The sequence below is a fragment of the Doryrhamphus excisus genome, chromosome 12 (assembly GCF_030265055.1).
Source record: "Doryrhamphus excisus isolate RoL2022-K1 chromosome 12, RoL_Dexc_1.0, whole genome shotgun sequence".
Lineage (NCBI taxonomy): Eukaryota > Metazoa > Chordata > Actinopteri > Syngnathiformes > Syngnathidae > Doryrhamphus > Doryrhamphus excisus.
Window position 1 is genome coordinate 18100476 of NC_080477.1, and position 20466 is coordinate 18120941.

The 20466-nt window shown below is 38.8% G+C and overlaps 1 protein-coding gene across 3 annotated transcripts in view; it reads right to left on the reverse strand.

Annotated features, from left to right (window-relative positions):
• loxl1 (lysyl oxidase-like 1) overlaps positions 1 to 20466 on the reverse strand; it is a 223809-nt gene that overhangs the window by 35126 nt on the left and 168217 nt on the right. For 2 of the 3 annotated variants that reach the window (XM_058088442.1, XM_058088443.1), the window contains one exon: positions 1173 to 1279. Coding sequence is in view for 1 of the 3 variants with exons in the window: in XM_058088444.1 (XP_057944427.1) it covers positions 1173 to 1279; positions 14350 to 14378 (136 nt within the window). In the remaining 2 variants the exon portion in view is untranslated. Of the gene's footprint in view, positions 1 to 1172; positions 1280 to 14349; positions 14556 to 20466 lie in introns of those variants that run through there. The other variant, XM_058088444.1, reaches the window with a different exon arrangement.

The following is a 20466-nucleotide window of genomic DNA, read 5'->3' on the forward strand; positions in this document are numbered from 1 at the left end:
ATCTTACTTGCGGAAAACAATAACGTTTTATATTATTTATACATGCAAACCCAAAGGTGCGTCCAAACAATCTCTCCCCACACAAGTCAGAGCTTTTCTTCCCATCACTCACATAGACACATTAATATCTGATTTGTATCTACATGTTGATCTGACCAGGCAGCCAAGACAACTATAAAGTGGTATTATTGTGAAAATAAAGTCATAATTCTAGCTGAAAAACAACGACAAAGAACATTAAACAAGCCAATGGTTGTTGTTAGCATATGTATATAGCATAGCAAATATAGCATATGCAGTGTAGACCCAAACAATATATAGTATCTTTCTTGTGGAAAACAATAACGTTTTATATTATTTATACATGCAAATGCAAAGGTGCGTCCAAACAACCTCTCCCCGCACGAGTCGGAGCTTTTCTTCCGATCACTCACACAGTCACATTAATATCTGATTTGTATCCACATGTTGATCTGATTTGAGGTTTTCTGTATTTCTCCTGCTGTGATGCATATCCGAATCATCCCCCCTCGTCACGCAAAGCCCCAGATGGACCTTTCGATACGGCAACGTTCCCTCCCTGGTACATTCTCGCAGGGACATTAATTTGCTCATCTAATCTGTCAGCGTGAGCACGAGGTCACAACCCGTAACCCTTCATTCAGACGCAAACTTCAGACGCCGGGGCTAATTTGAGCTCGCCTCCATTACGACGTGAGCCCTTTGGCGCAGACGGCTCAACCTCGAGGGAAGGACAATGAGGCAACACGCAATCTAAATCGGAGATTATAATGCAAACAGCCCTGCGGGGCTCACTAATGGCTAAGGTGAACCTGAGATGCAGCTCCAACTCCGCTTTGGAATATCAATTAGGTCTCTCAGGGACACGGGCTACGGAAGGAAGCGACTGGCATATACAAGCGCCTGCCGCTCGTCTGCGGGCACCCACTTATGCACGCCACCGACTGCTGCCTGGCAGGCGCCGCGCGGAAAAGAAACAAGGGAAAGTCAAGACGGGTTCAGGTGGTGTGGGTGGGACCGAGGGAAAAATTCCATTCTTATGCGTTTCCTAAAGACAAAAAAAAAATAAGCAGGCTTTTAAATTTGTCAGAGCATTTCTTTCATTTTGCTCCAGAATTCTCAAAAAGCTAGTCTCTGGAGAGTCCACTCACTCCACAGATGTGTGCTGTTGTCTTGAAGTGGCCTTCCCCCTTTGTCCTCCAGCTCTCCACTCACTCCTCCCCACTTTGCAATGTTCTCCAGACAACGCAACAAGGTCCTGGTAATCAGATACAGAGCAAAGACAAAGGACAACATTGAAAAATCATCTCACACCTCCGCTTGATATTGTTCAAGGAGAAAGAGCCGTCTTACTCCATCTTCCGTATGAACACAAAAGCAGGAACAAACAAATCAGCATTCATAATATTACACACAAACACCGGAAATAAAGCGAGGATTAAATAAGATCTTTTTATTCCGACTCCTTTTTGGAGATGTTGAATTGTACAAGTGAAAAAAAGTGATGTTCTTCAAAGTAACTTTGTTAAGTATGTTCAAAATAAACTAAAGCATTATCATTATCACTGGCGAGATGTGTGTGTGTGTGTGTGTGTTGAGAGACACAACGTAATTATTCTTCTAATGTGGGCTTTGTGTTTGATCAAGGGATCTCAAAATTCAGGAAGGCTAATTTTCTGATTATAGCCTATTATGCGTGAATAGCCATCATAATGTCATTCAAATGACTCTGTTATGCACCGTAACGGATGCCCAATCATTTTTAGAGTGCTTCTCGCTTTGCATGCTAATTGAAATTACACCAAAGAGTAAACCAGTAATTGAGCAATGGGATTTCTGGGAAGGCGGGATTGTGTCTTTGATGAAAATTGGGGGTGCACTGAGCATCCAAATATCAATATTGGCTTATATTTACCTCTATGGCTGCCATCAAACTCATTAAGCGAGACAAAAATGTGCACCTCGGAAATATTATGGAGATAAGGCTGTTTTAGTAAAATCTAAAAAGTCGTATAAACGCTGTTCATGCATTAATCCAAGAATTTAATTCAAATTGTAATTCAGCAGTAAGATTTAGTGAGCGATGAGAATATCCACTTAGCGTTTTTCTTTGACATTCTGTTTGTTTGGACCACACATACACCCATAATAATTGGGATTTTTGGTGTCAGTGAACAGGTGCTGGATAAGTGGTATTGTGTAGGCCTCACAGCTAGGAAACCCGAGTTCAATTCCACCATCGGCCATCTCTGTGTGGAGTATGCATGTTCTCCCCATTATGAACATGCATATGCGTGGGTTAAGTGCCGACTCCAAATTGTCCATAGGTACGAATGTGAGTGTGAATGGTTGTTTGTCTATATATGCCCTGTGATTGGCTGGCGACCAGTCCAGGGTGTACCCCGCCTCACGCCTGAAGACAGCTAGGATAGGCTCCAGCACCCCCGTGACCCTTGTGAGGATAAGCGGAAGAAAATGACTGACTGACTGAATAGGTGCTTTTGCAGGGCACACATAGACTCTTTTATCAGTTCATGCTCAAAGACTCGGTGGGACAGACACCAGTCAGACTAGGATAAATAGATTGGATCTTGCACCAGACTCTCAAACTAGAGCTATAGACCTATCTATCTTAGACAACTTAAACAGTCCAGTTGCGATCAATTGAATGCCCTGAGAATACACTGACCTTGATGTAAGACAATATTAAACCCATTATAGGACCTATTATGCCTTTTCTGCTTTCTGACCAAAAATTTCATTAGAATGTTGTATTTTTGTGTTAAAACATGGCAAAGTTCCCGATAATGAGATTTGCGCAGTTGGAAGTGAGCCCTAAAAAAAGTTTGGGATGGCTCTGAACGCTCTGTTTCAAAGATTTTTTTCAAACACCGACTCACTGTGACATCACAGTGAGCCAGACATCCTTATATGGGCATTCCTGGATATGCTTATATATATGCTTGCCCTCCCTCCCGCTCTGCTGCATTGTTTAACTGCTCTGATTTCACTGTGTTAGCACTGAGGTAGCGCTAATGGCTTCCAGGAAATATTTGTTCAGTTTTGAAGGAAATGACCAATCACAGCTGAGTGGGCGTGGCTGGGGGTGGGCTGTTGGTGGAATAAATTAAAACAGACCGTTTTGGAAATCTAAGGAAATACAGCTGGAATAAGTGCAGATTCTGAAAGATCTAGAAAGCATTCCGTTCGGGTTATTGTTTGTAGCTGCTCTATAGGAGCCCACAACACAATACAAAGGGTCGAAAAATGAACATAATTAAGACTTTCTTTACGTTCATGACCTCAATTGACTAAAGTATTGATATTTTGATTTCAAAATCAATTTTAGGTTATGAAGGCGGTATCGGAAATATCGATATTTCTGTATCAAGCCACACATCGCTAATCTTGCATGCTTCTCAGCAGCCATCGTGACAATAAGAGAGAAAAGCTCACACTTTCACTCATTAGCTCTTCTGATGTGTCACATGACCGTTATTCCCCCTTACAAGACGTTCTTTATTTTCTGCCCCCCCCGTCCCCATCAGAACCGCCTCCCTTCTTAGCCAGACAGAGTGATGAATCTGATACGCCAGCGAGTCAGATTACATTATGCAGTTCTCACAGATAAGAGAATAGCGAAACAACTATTTTCTTTGGCCTTATCTCCTCCGAGAGGCTGTGTTTCTAAAAGGGGAACCAGCCTCCCCGGCCAGATTTCATTAGTCATTCTGATGCGAGGCCTTCAGTGCTGATTAGACTTTATGGGCTGGGAGATTTCACACCGCCACTCCATACTTGCACCTTCTTATTCTTTCCTCAAGGTTATATATATATATACACACAATAAAATATATACAAATGCACATCCAGCATATATAGTACACAAAGAGCATGTTAATTGTTTGGTTCAGGTGCCGCATGTGGAGGATCTTACACTTTTAAAGGGTTGAGATATTTTTGGATGGGGCTGCGACTGTGTGAATTTAAGCTCCTTTGCTGCAAACCTAACTGCACTGCCCCCCCCCCCCCCCCCCCCATAGGGGTTAGAGACCTTTCATGTTTATGACTATTGCAAAGAAGGAACAGTTCTGCTAAAAAAGGGAACCATTATTCACAGTTTCCATGCACTGAAAAGAACATCTATAGAACATGTGGACTCCATCTGACTGGATGACATGATGTCTCCTTTACATATAGAGTGGGACGTCCAACGCTCCTATGTCAAAATATAAAATAAAGTTTTTCTATCTCAAAACACATTTTTACCATTATATACAAATAATCAGTTCCAGTGGCTTCTGTTATAAAACCTTCACAACCATTTCAACAAACACTCTTAACGGTCTAATAATCGATGTATTATATTGATAAATACAATTCAGCCAAAGTAAAATTCCAAACCCTTCAACAACATGTAATAGAGCAAAATGCAAGCAGGAGTAAGGAGAGATTTGTTTAATTTTTTTAACATTTAAGAAGAAAATATATTTAAAAAAAATAGACAGAATAAATAAAGCAAATAAAACTAAAATAAAACCAAACTACTCACCATCATTTCAAAGGTGACCCTGAAAAAATAGGGTTAGGGTTATAGCAATAATAATAAAAAAAATAGTAATAATAATAATAATAATATGCATTATTATTAAGATTTTAGCAAATATATTTTCCCTGAGAACTATTATTATTAATGAATTAATATTTGCATTATTATTAATTAAATAGTATTATTAATAATTTGTGGAAAAATATGATAACATACAAAATTGTATTACATTACATTTAAATATATATCATATTTTATCTTAAGTAAGTATCCACGTTTATGTGTGGGAAAATTCTAGCAAAATTAAAAAATATATATTTTAATTGTAATTAGGTGGAAATGTGTTTTTTTCAATTTTGTGTGCCTTGAAAAATCTGTCAAAATCATCAAAAGTTTTAATATGGCCATTTCATTTTCTCCATTTTTGAATTATGTGTGTGTGCTTTCCACAGAACTAAAGTTTGTTTACAAATAATACCACCTTGGTTTTCGGCATTTTACAGATGTCATTGATATACTAATTGACCAGTTTTGGTCCCAGGACTGACCCCTGGGGTACTCCACGTGTAATTTCTTGAATTCTCCTGGCTTCACATATTACTTCTTCTTAGCTAGGTAGCTTTTAAAGCAATTCAAAGCCATTCAACATAGGTACTGCCAGTGTACTGCAGCCATACGCCAATGCTAGTTATACACAGTGTAAATTTTTCCATTGCTGTTACATGTGCAGCTTCACAGTCATATACTGTAGCGACATAAAGCTAAACACCGCTTCTGTCCAAACAGTCTCCTGAGCAGCTGTATGGAATCTGGAAGCTTCATTGCCTTGCTCCAAAGCACTCCGGTAGTAAATTGAATGCACTGAGGAGGGTGATTCGCAATGTAGAGTGTCATAAATAATTCACAAACACATGCTAGCCCTGCCTCAGTGGAATGATAGTGGTGATGGTTTCTTTCTGCAATACTCTTCGATATGTGTGAGACGATAGGCAATGTAAGTTTAAACACAATACCTCAAACGCCACACGAAATGATTTGCATATTTCCTATCCTGGGGATATCGACAGGCATAATACTAATAATAGTAATAATAATAATAACAATCCATTTTATTTGTTTTGCACCTTTCAAGGTACTCAAAGACGCTTTACTGTAAAATCTAAATAAAGCTAAATAACAAACAGAGCAAAAAATTACATTAAAATACAACATACAGAACTAAAAACAAAGCACAGCAGTCAAATATAAAAAGTCAGAAATAAAAAAAAATGTCATGGAGTAGAAAAAAGCAGAGTTTAATTAATCTAACCTTTTCTCCATGTCTCTGCAATTACTGGGAGTTTACATTTTTTTGCATTAAAGATGCTAAAACCAATCCAGTAGGTCAATATGTGAAGTTATACAACATTACGAAGCTATAACAAAACAGCTTAGCCTTGTGTTTTAGTCAGCCAAACCAATTAGTCTTATATGTTATAATATAGCTCATTAAAAATGGATTGTACAGTACACAGTGGTCCCTTGTTACATCCCAGTTCAAACATTCGCAACTTCACTCTCTTGCATTAAAAAAAAAAAAAAAGTATTAACTCATTAAATCCCAGACATTTTTCGAAAACCCTTCAGTTGCGACGATTTTACCGACACCAAAAGATTGGACTTTGTTTTGACATTTTTCTCTAGACCTTAGGTAGGATTTTATTAGCAGATAGGTGCAGATTCTGGAAGCTCTAGAAAAATTTCTATACAGGTGTGTGTATAGGAGTCCACAACTCAACACATTCATTCATTCATTTTGGGGTGCTGAAGCCTATCCCAGCTGTCTTCGGGCGAGAGGTGGGGTACACCCTGGACTGGTCGCCAGCCAATCACAGGGCACATATAGACAAACAACCATTCACACTCACATTCATACCTATGGACAATTTGGAGTCGCCAGTTAACCTAGCATGTTTTTGGAATGTGGGAGGAAACCGGAGTACCTGGAGAAAACCCACGCATGCACGGGGAGAACATACAAACTCCTCACAGAGATGGAATCGAACTCGGGTCTCCTCGCTGTGTGGCCTGTGCGCTAACCACGCCAAATCAATACATTCATTCATTTTCTACCGCTTTTTCCTCACGAGGGTCGCGGGGGTGCTGGAGCCTATCCCAGCTGTCTTCGGGCGAGAGGCGGGGTACACCCTGGACTGGTCGCCAGCCAATCACAGGGCACATATAGACAAACAACCATTCACACTCACATTCATACCTATGGACAATTTGGAGTCGCCAATTAACCTAGCATGTTTTTGGAATGTGGGAGGAAACTGGAGTACCCGGAGAAAACCCACGCATGCACGGGGAGAACATGCAAAGGGAGAACATGCAAACTCCTCACAGAGATGGAATCGAACTCGGGTCTCCTAGATGTGTGGCCTGCGCGCTAACCACTCGACCGCCAAATCAATACAAAGGACCAAAAAATTAGCATAATAGGTCCCCTTTAGGAGTGACAACATGACAGCCTAAAAAGAGGTTTTCATCCCACTCTGAGTGGAATTTGGATGTTTTTGGCTTCTTTGTCCTTTTCCCCTCCACTTTATTTGAAACACTTTCTTAAGTTTGGAAATAAATTATAAACTAGTTTGCTTGGTAGCTGGCTACTATTTGGACATAAGCGGCGGCTGCATAGAAAGCAATGTTGAATAACAAAAATAAAACAAATGAACGTTCTCTCTGCAATATTATACCCACGGCTCTTTCATCCTCTCTTAAAACACCCTAACTGACAAGACCGTCAACAAACTGCTGCCCCCATGTGGCTCTCTGTAAGGACACTCTAACAGCTTTTCATCCCCATTTTGCAGGTTTAACGACGGATTCAAAGCACAATGGAACCAAGAGTGAATAATTATAATAGCGACAATTTCTTAGTGGGGAATAAATATCATAATAATCCCTTTAAGTGTGATTCAGTTTGATGGCGTCACCTGCCATTTGGGATTATCGTAACAATCTCACAGGCAATAGAATCACTGCTATTATTCTTACTTTAAAACACAGATAATGGAAAGCCTCTTGACTGTGGCGGTTGGAAATTACAGTTAAGTCCAAATAAAACGGTGTAGCTTTCACACACATATGACATTCACCATTTAGGAATCAAACGCTGTATATCTTATAGAGAATATGTTCGTTTTCAGGAACTCAAAAATATTTGGACATTTGCCATCATTTATTTAATGTATTTTGCTTCTTTTTCTTCCCATCATTGCAATGTATGAGGGCATTTTAGGGACAACATGAAAAAAAAAACGGACATTTTGAGAATAAAGTAGTATAATTCCGAGAAAAAAATTGCAAATTTCAGAGTAAAAAAATCTAAATATTACCTTTGGGTCACACAAGTAGCTGTCTCAAGAAATATCTGTTACAATGAAGTATTAAAATAATCTGAAATTTCGAGAATATACTACACAAATACATACATTTACGAGAACAACTTGTAACTTTATATTACAGGCATTATCTGAGACAGCTATGAAAATGAGGGACTTATGTGACCTTTGGCCTTGGGCATGTTGAGAAGGCGCGGTCAGGAAGGAGGACGCTAGAAGGGTTAAACATGCTAATCTATTTGTGCGCCACTGCGCCGCTTTGCTGCCACGTTATAAATAAATTTTTTTTACCATTATTACTATTGTAATATTACAATTTTTTTATCCTAAATTTTAGACTTTATTCACAACTTTTTTTGTCTGTTTAAATTTACAATGTCATTCTCGTAATATTATTACTTTTTTTTGGGGGGGGGGGGGGGGGGGGATTTACAGCTTTTTTCTTGTAAATGTGCAACTTTCATCATATTCATGCACTTTGACATCAATTTTCTACCAAATAGTGTAATTTCATAATATTTGTAGATGTTTTCTATCACAATCTAGCTTCCTTTTTTCCTGTGGTTTGCATTATATTGTAAATGCACAGATTTTAGTACTAAAAATGTACTTTTACTTACAGTGTGACATTTCTGAATAATTTTGCCTCTTCAATTTTATGTGACATCTTGTAAATATATGTAAACATTCCATATGGGAGAAAGAGTTCCTGCTTCAGCATTTCTCAACAGGTTTATATTTTATTGTGTTTGAGCACGCCGCCTTGGCAAGCATAATAACACCTGGAACGCTGACTTGGGATCTGCTTTGCCAGACTTTTTCCTCTCTCTAAACTATTAAGTCCTAGTGAGAATTAAAAAGTAGTTTCCTTGCATTTTTTTTTTTTCATTAAAGCCATCAGGATAAACACACGAGCCATTCTGGCATTCGAACGGAGTTAAATAATTGGCTTTTTACTAATTTAATCAAAGCGACTGGTGCACATTAGACACTTAATGAGACTGAATCATATGATCAGCTTAGAGGAAAAAAAAACGTGTTGCAAGTTGCAGCATAGTACAACACTGGTTTACTTACAAGTTGTTCTAATGTCAAAAAAATATTTACCATACATATAAGGGATATGTACAATAAAAAAACTGTACAAGCAAAGCTAGCATAGCATTGTGGAGCCACCGATTTGAAGTGTCAATGTTTAAATAGTAGTATGCCTTCTTGATAAGAGTTGTCTTGTTTATTCTGCTTGGTTATTGCCAACTTGCGCCCCCGTGTGGTGTAAAGATGAATAGGAAAGCAGTTTTTTTTTAGGTACTGTATTAAAAGTATATGCATCCATCCATTTTCTATATGGCTTATCCTGTTGAAAGTATGTGTATGTTCCACAACAAATTTTCCAGGTCCCTAAGCAGCAAAACAGCCCAGACCATCACACTACCACCACCACATTTTACTGTTCTTTTACTTTTACGTTACTTTTATGTAATAATATATTATATAAAAATAATATATTATTAATATTATATTATCATTATATATATAATATTATATAATATTATTATTATTATTATTATTATTATTATATAAAATAATATATTATTAATATTATATTATCATTATATATAATATATATGTATAATATTATATAATAATAATATTATTATTATATAATAATAACAATAACAACAACAACAATAACAATAATAGTAATTATAATAATAATTATTATTATTTTACAATAATAATAATAATAATAAATTATATGTAATAATATTATATATTATGTTTTATGTATTTATGATGTAAATAAGAAATTGACTGGCATCCCTAATATAGATACACACATATACTGAGTGTTGTTGTACTAGTAATCATATTATAGTGTAACTTTATGTAACTTTTACTGAGTAGTGTTAGTGCAAGTGTACCACCTCTATGGTACTTCTGTCGCTGCATGGCGATACAGTAAGTTGCTTTTCTGGTTCTATGGTCTTCATCATACAAAAAAGCCACACTTGTGGATTTAATCTGACAGACAGCCATTGATCGGAAGTCTCACGAGATTTGCTCAAGTCTCGTGTGAAGCCATGCATGTCTTTGGTCTTATTCCAAATTGAATGACTTCCACTTTAATGAGGACTCCAATGCGGGGATGATTAATTATTCCAGTCAGGGAGCACTACTCGGTTTCTTTATCAAGTTCCCTCCTCTGACTGCACCTCTCTCTCTCTCTCTCTCTTTCTCTCTACTACTTTGAGCCCTGAGTAGCTGGATTCTCCTTTTTTCCCTTGCAAGATAAGCAGACAGCTCTGCTAGATTACAAACTCAGGATTTGTCCACTGCACAAAAAAAAAAGAAAGAAATATATAAATAAAAACACAAGGCTCCTCATGCCACTGTTGAAAATGTCACCCTGGCGCTGCAATAAATCACACAGGCTTGCTTGTGATGTGTTTACTTATTACAGTGGGCTGCATCGCTGTTTCTGTATGCGCTTATTTATTTGCACACTACTGTTTTCCACAAGATATTCACCTTCACCCTTACCCTTTGAACAGAATAGTGTATTAAACCTTAAGAATTACTTCATAAAACCTCACTTGTTTGTCTCTCATGACAAAAATGTCGGCTTCCTAAAAACGACTGTTTATATATAATAATAATAATAATAATACATCCAATTTTATGTAAATTTAAATTTTATATATTTTATGCAGGCCATTATTTAAAAAAATATACAATGCAGTCAGCAAGCATATTTTTGTATTACTATTTTTCTTTATTATTAGCATATTAGCTCTTGAACTCGCCCATAAACGTTCAGCAAATACAAAATATGAGCAAGTGAGACGTCTCACACAAACATGTTTTTGTTTGTTTGTCAGTTTATTTACGATACTGGTCTTAAATCTGTACTTTGGTACGAGGTGCATTATTAAAAAAAACAAAAAACAAAACCTTAAACTGTATTATGGAAAGCAGGAAGTGAACAAATGTAACAGTTACTGATTGTAAAAGTACCAGATGGAGGGGTAGGATTTAATAAGCTTTGCTTCTTCCTACTCCTTTTGGAGGAACTGTGAACTTATTATGGGATGCATTCAATTGTAATCTGATGCATGTTCAAATAAAATAAAACCATTACCATTACCATTAAATGTTAGTGAGTAAAAAGCCCATTTAGGAACATTCAGAAAGGATTATTATTAAAGAATTGCCTCAATGCACCTTTCCTTCATGAAATATGAAAATACCTAAAACATAGGGCGATAGTCATACAAAATGTCATCCAAATTGTAAACCTAATGTCATTTCATTTTTCTTTTAAAGCACATTGAAATACATAGAAATTAATCATCATATTACAGTAAATATTATTTTATTACAATACTTAAACTATTTCCACAGTTTTTGAATGTTTAATGCGATTTGCGATTTGTCCTACTTTTTCGACGGTCATTGAACGCACCGATGCAAAGAGGGCTGTATGGATGTATTTGGATGTATTTTACAACTTTTTCTTTCACCTCATACTTGCTCCCGAATGCTGATACTATGTGGGAATGCATAAAGGTAAGATTTGATGACTTTGAAAAAAACCTCACTTTTTTGTTTGTCTCTCATGACAAAAATGTCGGCTTCCCAAAAACTACTGTTTATATATAATAATAATAATAATAATAATAATAATACATTTTATTTGTATAGCGCTTTTCAAAATACTCAAAGACACTTTACAGAAGTATGAGGGTTGAATAAAAGCAAGTAAACAGAGTAAAAGATACAACATTAATTTGTTAATACGCAGTTAAAACATAAGAAAAAGCGGGGCGGGGCACACACTCGGGTATAAAAAGTTAGACATTAAAAACAGATTTAAAGAGCGAAGGGGACGTGGGGGATTGTGTGGATGGAGGAGGTCTGTGAGAAATGGGGGGGGTCAGATCGTGGAGAAGAATTTTGAAGTGAATGCGTTGGGGAACGGGAAGCCAGTGGAGGTTTTGGAGGATTATATATATATGATTTATATGAGGATTTATATATGATTATATAGTAATACTTTCATTCTGTTAAAACCTTAAATATATGGTATTCCGTCACTATATTGCAGTTCAAACATCGCTACATCACTCTCTTGCATTTAAAAAAAAAAAAATTAATTAATTGACAAACTTTTTGTGTTGCGTTATCATTTTAGGGCTAATTTAAGCAACAGAAATGACAACGCTACTGAAAACTGAAGGGCACAAAATGTCCCTGGTTTCGCTTCCATCCAGACTTAAAATAGAGAATTCCCTGCCAGCGGCAGTGAAACTAACAAATTAGCAACAGAAATCAAAGACAACACACAGCGGAAAAACAGCAAGAGAAAGACGCTCTTCATGTCACGACATGGAAGCTCTCGGATGAGGAACAAAAAACACAGTGTAGTACAAAACGACGTCCCCGAAAACAGCACACTAACTTTTGAAGCTCTTTGCTAGTTAGACATGGAAGTGTCTAATATCAAGGATTTTGCACGGATGCATGAGAAAAGCTGAAAATCCCTAACTAACTGTGCCGCAGAGTTTTTTTTCGTTTTTTTTTTAACAAAAGAACTTCGTCTTCAGCCGTGGCTCGCTTGGTAATAACAAGCGAAATGGGACTTTGAGTTTCCCAAAGTATTGTCGGAATGATTTGTGCTTGGAGGTTTTTTGCGGGCGTTACAGTGAGGCCCGCCACGGGAAGCCAACGTGGAAGTGACAGCAGTTTGATGAGAGCAACAGCAGGCAATTACAGTTCAGCAACTCAGCGGGGAATTGGAGGCTGTAACCTTTTGTAAGGACAGAGCCATCTCTGGGGTGGGGGGGGGGGGGGGGATGACAGCGCAATTCTTCATGTTGTTGTTTGTTCTCTCTTTTATCTTTTCTTCTTTTTGTTACGGCTACTGGCTAATTAATGCCGCATATACTTGTCGGGGACCCGATGTGTTGATGCCATTTGTGAGCTTTAGGGCATTTTATCTTGATTGACATTGTGGCGTTATCGTCAGTCTCAATGCTCAGAAATATGCATTTCTATTGATATAATATATATGTATTAGGGCTGTCAATCGATTAAATTTAAATTTAATTAATCGTGATTAATCGCTTTAAAAAAAACCCATAGTTAACTCACAATTAATCGCAGTTAATCACAGATGGAAATAAGTTTTCATCTATATAAGTATCGAAAATCTCTATTTGGTAAACAATTCGATGTGCAACTACAACGATAATTACATCAAATTTTATGTCAATTTAAATTTTATGTATTTTATGTAGGCCATTATTTTCAAAAAAATATACAATACAGTCAGCAAGCATATTTTTGTATTACTACTTTTCTTTATTATTAGCATATTAGCTCTTAAACTCGCCCACAAACGTTCAGCAAATACAAAATACAAGCAAGTGAGACGTCTCACTCGTCTATTTACGATACTGGTCTTAAATTCGTACTTCTGTACAAGGTGCATTATTAAAAAAAAACTTAAACTGTATTATGGAAAACAGGAAGTGAACAAATGTAACAGTTACTGATTGTAAAACTACCGGATGGAGGGGTAGGATTTAATAAGCTTTGCTTCTTCCTACTCCTTTTGGACATGTGGAACTGTGAACTGATTATGGGATGCATTCGATTGTAATCTGATGCATGTTCAAATGAAATAAAACCATTACCATTACCATTAAATGTTTGTGAGTAAAAAGCCTATTTAGGAACATTCAGAAAGGATTATTATTAAAGAATTGCCTCAATGCACCTTTCCTTCATGCAATGTACAAATGAAAATACTTACATAGGGCGATAGTCATACAGAATTTCATTCAAATTGCAAACCTAATGTCATTTCATTTTTCTTTTAAAACACATTGAAATAAATAGAAATTAATCATTATATTACAGAGAATATTATTTTATTACAATACTTAAACTATTTCCACAGTTTTTGAATGTTTAATGCGATTTTCGATTTGTCCTACTTTTTCGACGGTCATTGAACGCACCGACGCACCGTTCTCCAATGCAAAGAGGGCTGTATGGATGTATTTGGATGTATTTTACCCCTTTTTCTTTCACCTCATACTTGCTCCCGAATGCTGATACTATGCGGGAATGCATAAAGGTAAGATTTGATGACTTTGAGCGCTAATGTGCATCATTGTGGTACTTCGATGCTAAATCGCTAACGCTAGCATAACACTGGACTTCAGCCACGGTCATCACATTGACAGCCCGTCAAAAGCAGCTGTAACTTCAATTTAGCTAGCAGTTCAATGCAAAAATTGGCACAGAGATGTAAAAATGTGAAAAACACTGGTTAATTGGGCCACAATTATGCCAAGGTAGTACTGTATATGACAATAAAAACAATACCTGCACTGCTCCAGTTTCTGGCAGGTCATGTAATCCGTGGTAAGTCAAACACAGCGACAGTACATACAAATAACTTAAATAGGAGCCATCTGACAGGGCTTTGAAGCTAACTTTACTAATCTAAATACTCTTTTCTTTTTCAATTTCCCATCAATATATGTTCCAACTACAGAGTTACCGTGCTTCCACCAAACTACGGAGGGGGCCGAGGGTCAAACAGGAGGAGTGCATCAAAAAATTTGCCGTTAAAGGGAACTTCCGTTAACTTTGACAGCACTCATGTGTATATAATATACACACTTTTCTCCCCAGTCCAATGTCCACTCACTCCTGTATTTGCCCAAATAAATATAATAATAAAAAAAATGTCCATCCACACATTCACTGGCTTATATGTGTTACATTGGTATGCAAAGTTGATTGAGTTTGACACCCCTGCTGTAGGTGCACTTTCACCTCTTCGCATTAGTCGGAAATAATCGACAACAACCAGCGTTGGCCCAGCACTTGCAACCGTTTGACGAGTGGCAACCTGCATTATTATTATTATTATCATTATCTACGGTCCATTTCCTCAGGAGAGAAAGTGGAGAGCCCAGAGAAAATAAGGGTGAGTGCAGTGCTTTTCGGTCTCTCTAATGACTAACAATTGTCCTTAGAAAAGTGGACCGCCATGCACCCCTGGTTATATGATGACTATTTATGTGTCATCTACTAAAAGTGATTTAAACGTGAAAAGAAAGAATATCTTTATATGCCTTAAAAACATGGAGCTTGTCATATCTACTTCTGCAATTTCCAGGACACATTGGCACAAAGTCCGTTTACATGCAGTCAGATAATCCTATCATAACATGGCCATATAAACATAGTTCATTCATTCATTCATTTTCTACCGCTTGTCTTCACGTAGGGGGTGCTGGAGCCTATCCCAGCTGTCTTCGGGTGAGATGCGGGGTACACCCTGGACTGGTCGCCAGCCAATCACAGGACACATATAGACAAACAACCATTCACACTCACATTCATACCTATGGACAATTTGAGGTCGCCAATTAACCCAGCATGTTTTTGGAATGTGTGAGGAAACCCATGGGGAGAACATGCAAACTCCACACAGAGATGGCCCAGGGTGGAATCGAACTTGGGTCTTCTAGCTGTGAGGCCTGCGGGCTAACCACTCGTTCACCGTGCAGCCATCATATAAACATCAATTACAGAAAATGCTCATATTCTGGGTCTAAAAACTTGAATATCACAACTGGATTCCTCGTTTTCCAACGTGTGCGCTATGGGCAGAGATGGCCGAGGGTGGAATCGAACTCGGGTTTCCGAGCTGTGAGGCCTGCGGCCTAACCACTCGGTCACCGTGCAGCCGTCATATAAACATCAATTACAGAAAATGCTCATATTCTTGTTTTTAAAAATTTTAATATCACCCCTGGATTCCTCGTTTTCCAACCTGAATATTGGGTCATGTGATATCCCGATCAAAAGGAACATTTGATGGTTTTGATATTAAAAGTAATGTGTTTGTGTTTGGAGGTTCCACTGTTGTTCATTCATTCATTTATTTTCTTCCGCTTATCCTCACAAGGGTCGCAGGGGTTGCTGGAGCCTATCCCAGCTGTCTTTGGGTGAGAGACGGGGAACACCCTGGACTGGTTGCCAGCCAATCACAGGGCACATATGGACAAACAACCATTCACACTCACATTCATACCTAAGGACAATTTGGCATGTTTTTGGAATGTGGGAGGAAACCGGAGTACCCGGAAAAAACTCACACATGCACGGGGAGAACATGCAAACTCTACACAGAGATGGCAGAGGGTGGTATTGAACCCAGGTCTCCTAGCTGTGATGCCTGCGCGCTAACCACTCCACCGCCGTGCAGCCTTCCACTGTTTGTTTTTGTGTGAGAGTACCGTGTAAAATAACACCTGGCACTTTGCTCAGTGAGGTGAATGGATTCCAATATGTGTCACAACAATAAGCCAACCCTCATTTTTCAACCCAGCCATGCCTATCAATTTGATCATGCCTCCCCCCGTATTGCCACTTCACAATTCATGGCCTTTACATATATTTCAAAAGGACGGGTCAGCAGTTTCTATTCATGCGCCTTCCCCTGTGTGGACTCTTCCCACACGATGATGATGATGATGTAGTGGAACTAGAATTTGAGCCCGACCCACTTGTGTGTCTCAGCAAGATATCACAATAGCTGCTGCGTAGAAACCCGCCTTTTTTTTTTTTTTTTTTTTTTTACTAACGCCGCCTTGTCAAGAGGAAGGTCACGTGTGTGCGAAAGCTAGACAAATTACATCCCAGCATAGACAAAAGCAGAAAACCTGGATTTGTCTCCCATGACTAATGGTAGCAGCCTGATGGCGGATCACTCATGTCATCGTTGTTTCATTGTTCCAAAAAAGGCCTGAACGTTACTTCCCCTCCATCACCTTCTTTGAGTGGTCATTAGTGGGAGCTAAAATCCAGCTCCTTATCCAAGCCCTTTCTCCCATGTCCACCAGTAGATGGCGTGGGCATTCCTACCGCTACTGTCGGAAGAAGCGCTTGGAAGCTGGGGGGACTGGCTCTTCGCCTTCTCCCACTGTCTTCATAATGATGACTTACATAAGAGTGCAGTATCTCTCAGCAGGCTCTCCATAAGAAATGATTCTTTAGATCTCAGCCCAAAGCTCCGTACTTATTTTTGCTCTTTGTTATCGTGCAGCACTGCCACCATCTTTCTTTTCCGCCCTTCCGGTGACGGCTTTGATCAGCGACCTAATTGATGAGCAGTTGATGAATGCAAATAACACGTTAGTTATGCAAACGATGTCTAGGCTCTGTTAGGGAGATCTTGTTGGTAGGACATTAAAAAAAAAAAAGCTGTAAATTAGAGTTGAGATGCGGGATGAGGGGTTACGCCCTCGTTGGAGTGGTGTAATGAATCTCCCCTTTAAGCAGGCACTGACATTTTCAGCCGAGTATTACAACCAAAGATCATCTATACTCGCAGAGGGATGGACATCCATGGTGGCCGAGCGTTAGGAAATCAAAGCGATGTGCTGCGTTAATAAGACTTGACTCTAATGTATAAATTGCCTTTGCTAAATTCTATTCATGTGAAACGATAAGCGATGCAAGCAGACTGAAGTAGCAAAGGATAAAGGTCAAATAAGCATATTATTAGCCTTGCTTTTTTACAGAACTTTTAGCTTGTCAGACTATGCATGTCAGATGCTAATAATAATAAGAATGATTATTATTATTCATTGATCCATGAATTTTCTGCCGCTTATCCTCACAAGGGTCGCGGGGGTGCTGGAGCCTATCCCAGCAGTCTTCGGACGAGAAGCCAATCACAGGGCACATATAGTCAAACAACCATTCACACTCACATTCATACCTATGGACAATTTGGAGTCGCCAATTAACCTAGCATGTTTTTGGAATGTGGGAGGAAACCGGAGTACCCGGAGAAAACCCACGCATGCACGGGGAGAACATGCAAACTCCACACAGAGATGGCCGAGGGTGGAATTGAACTCGGGTCTCTTAGCTGTGAGGCCTGCGCGCTAAACACTCGTTAGGACAGCTGATTATTATTAGTATTATTAAAATATAATGCATTTCCTATAATGCCCATCATCCACGATTCTTATGAACACATGTCGTTCTCTTTTCTGTGTCTTATAAAGACATAAAGACAAATTGTCATATAGAGGATCTTTGAGAAGCATTTTTGCAGCAGGTCCTTACAAACACAGAACAAAACTGTCAAGTAGAGGATCTTTGACTTACCGTTTTTCACAGTCAGTTCGCAGTTGTTTCTGTCATATAGAGGATCTTTGACTTGCCGTTTTTCACAGTCGGGTTACAGTTGCTCCTCTGGAATAGAGGATCTTTGAGAAGCATTTTTGCAGCAGGTCCTAACAAACGCAGAACAATCCTGTAATATAGAGGATCTTTGACTTGCCATTTTCACAGTTGGTTCGCAGTTGCTTCTGTCATATAAAGGATCTTTGACTTGCCATTTTTCACAGTCGGTTCGCAGTTGCTTCTGTCATATAGAAGATCTTTGACTTGCCGTTTTTCACATTCGGTTTGCAGTTGCTCCCGTCATATAGAGGATCTTTGACTTGCCGTTTTTCACAGTCGGTTCGCAGTTGCTCCCGTCATATAGAGGATCTTTGACATGCCATTTGCCCACGCATGCACTGGGAGAACATGCAAACTCCACACAGAGATGGCCGAGGGTGGAATTGAACTCAGGTCTCCTAGCTGTGAGACCTGCGTGCTAACCACTTTGCAGCTGATTATTATTAGTATTATCAAAATATAATGCATTTCCTATAATGCCCATCATCCACGATTCTTATGAACACATGTCATTCTCTTTTCTGTGTCTTCTAAAGACATAACAACAAATGGCTCCCTCCAAAAACTTCCAATAAGATTTAATGGTGTTATATCCATGCAACAGGGTACATTCATGTAATACCTGCTGTGTTCTAGTTCTTTTGAGCATGACTGGAACAACACATTGAAAAATACTCCAATAACTCTCCATTTACATATAATGTGAAGTCCACGTGGCTTTATAGGCCAACAAGTGTTTACAATGACCTTTTTACATCTTCAGAGCGTACAGGAGAGGTAAGGACATATGTGAACTTGAATTCCAACCTCTTTTTTTTGTAGAACATTTTTCAGCCAGCGTCTTGTGTCAGTAGGTGGTAAAGTTGCACCAGGACACTGTAAAACGCCTCTGAGGTAAAATGCAACGTGTGACATTCTGAACAGCGTTAAACATTTGTGCCCTCCAAAGTAGTCAGATTACATGCTATTTGAGCTTGTCGGCTTGATGCATTCTGACACATTCAGGCCGACAGGGTCACCTCTTGGAAAGCGTGGTATTTTTGACCCCCACATGCTCCAAAGCTGAGAAATCAACAACAAAAAAAGAGCAGGGCGCTACTTGAGGATATATACTTGAGATGTTGGACTTGCTATTTGTGAAAGTAAATGGTTCGAAACATGTTTAGTCAGGATGAGCGAGTACAACATCTGGATCTAAAGCTGTTCATCCATCGAAATTATATCTAGCTGTATCTGACATAAATATTCTAATGTAATTATGAAGTGACATGGGTTGATCAAAAGTTGTCGTTTATTATTCATCTATACGTGTACTGTGTATGTGTTACTTTTTAGCATCAGTTTTTCTTTAGTTACTTTATGGGTGTCCATGCGTCCATGCTGTGTTTTCATAATACTATCAGTAAATGACCTCTGCTATAAACAGAGGTTGGGTGCAGGCATCCACAGTGGTGCACACAAACTGGGTTGAGTAGGTAAGCTCCAGCTGCAAGCCTCTCGTGAGGAGATTGATTACACAAAAATGTATGATTAAGGAAAGACTTCATCGCCTTCTGTTTAAAGCGCGCCGTGTGAGAAGTAGGAGCGGAGTTGAAAAGTTGTAGTAGACTTGTCGGTTTATATCCAGATGGGCAGATATTGTACTCTAGTTTGAGTTAAATGAGTTTTTTGAGCTTATAGACTGAATCTACAGGTTTAATAATAATGTAATATTCCCCCATAATAAGCCAATGGCTGCACGGTGTTCGAGTGGTTAGCATGCAGGCTTCACAGCTAGGAGACCCGAGTTCAATTCCATCCCCGGACATCTTTGTGTGGAGTTTGCATGCATGGGTTTTCTCCGGATACTCCGGTTTCCTCCCAGATTCCAAAAACATGCTAGATTAATCGGCGACTCCAAATTGTCCATAGGTATGAATGTGAGTGTGAATGGTTGTTTGTCTATATGTGCCCTGTGATTGGCTGGCGACCAGTCCAGGGTGTAGTCTGCCTCTTGCTTGAAGACAGCTGGGATAGGCTCCAGCACCGCCCGCAACCCTTGTGAGGATAAGCGGTAGAAAATGAATGAATGAATGAATAATGTCAGAACGAACAAATCCATCAACTGAGTAGTTTTATTTCATTTTAGTTTTATTTAGGTTCATTAAAAAGCTTATGGTATGAATGTGAGTGTGAATGGTTGTTTGTCTATATGTGCCCTGTGATTGGCTCCAGCCCTCCCTATGACCC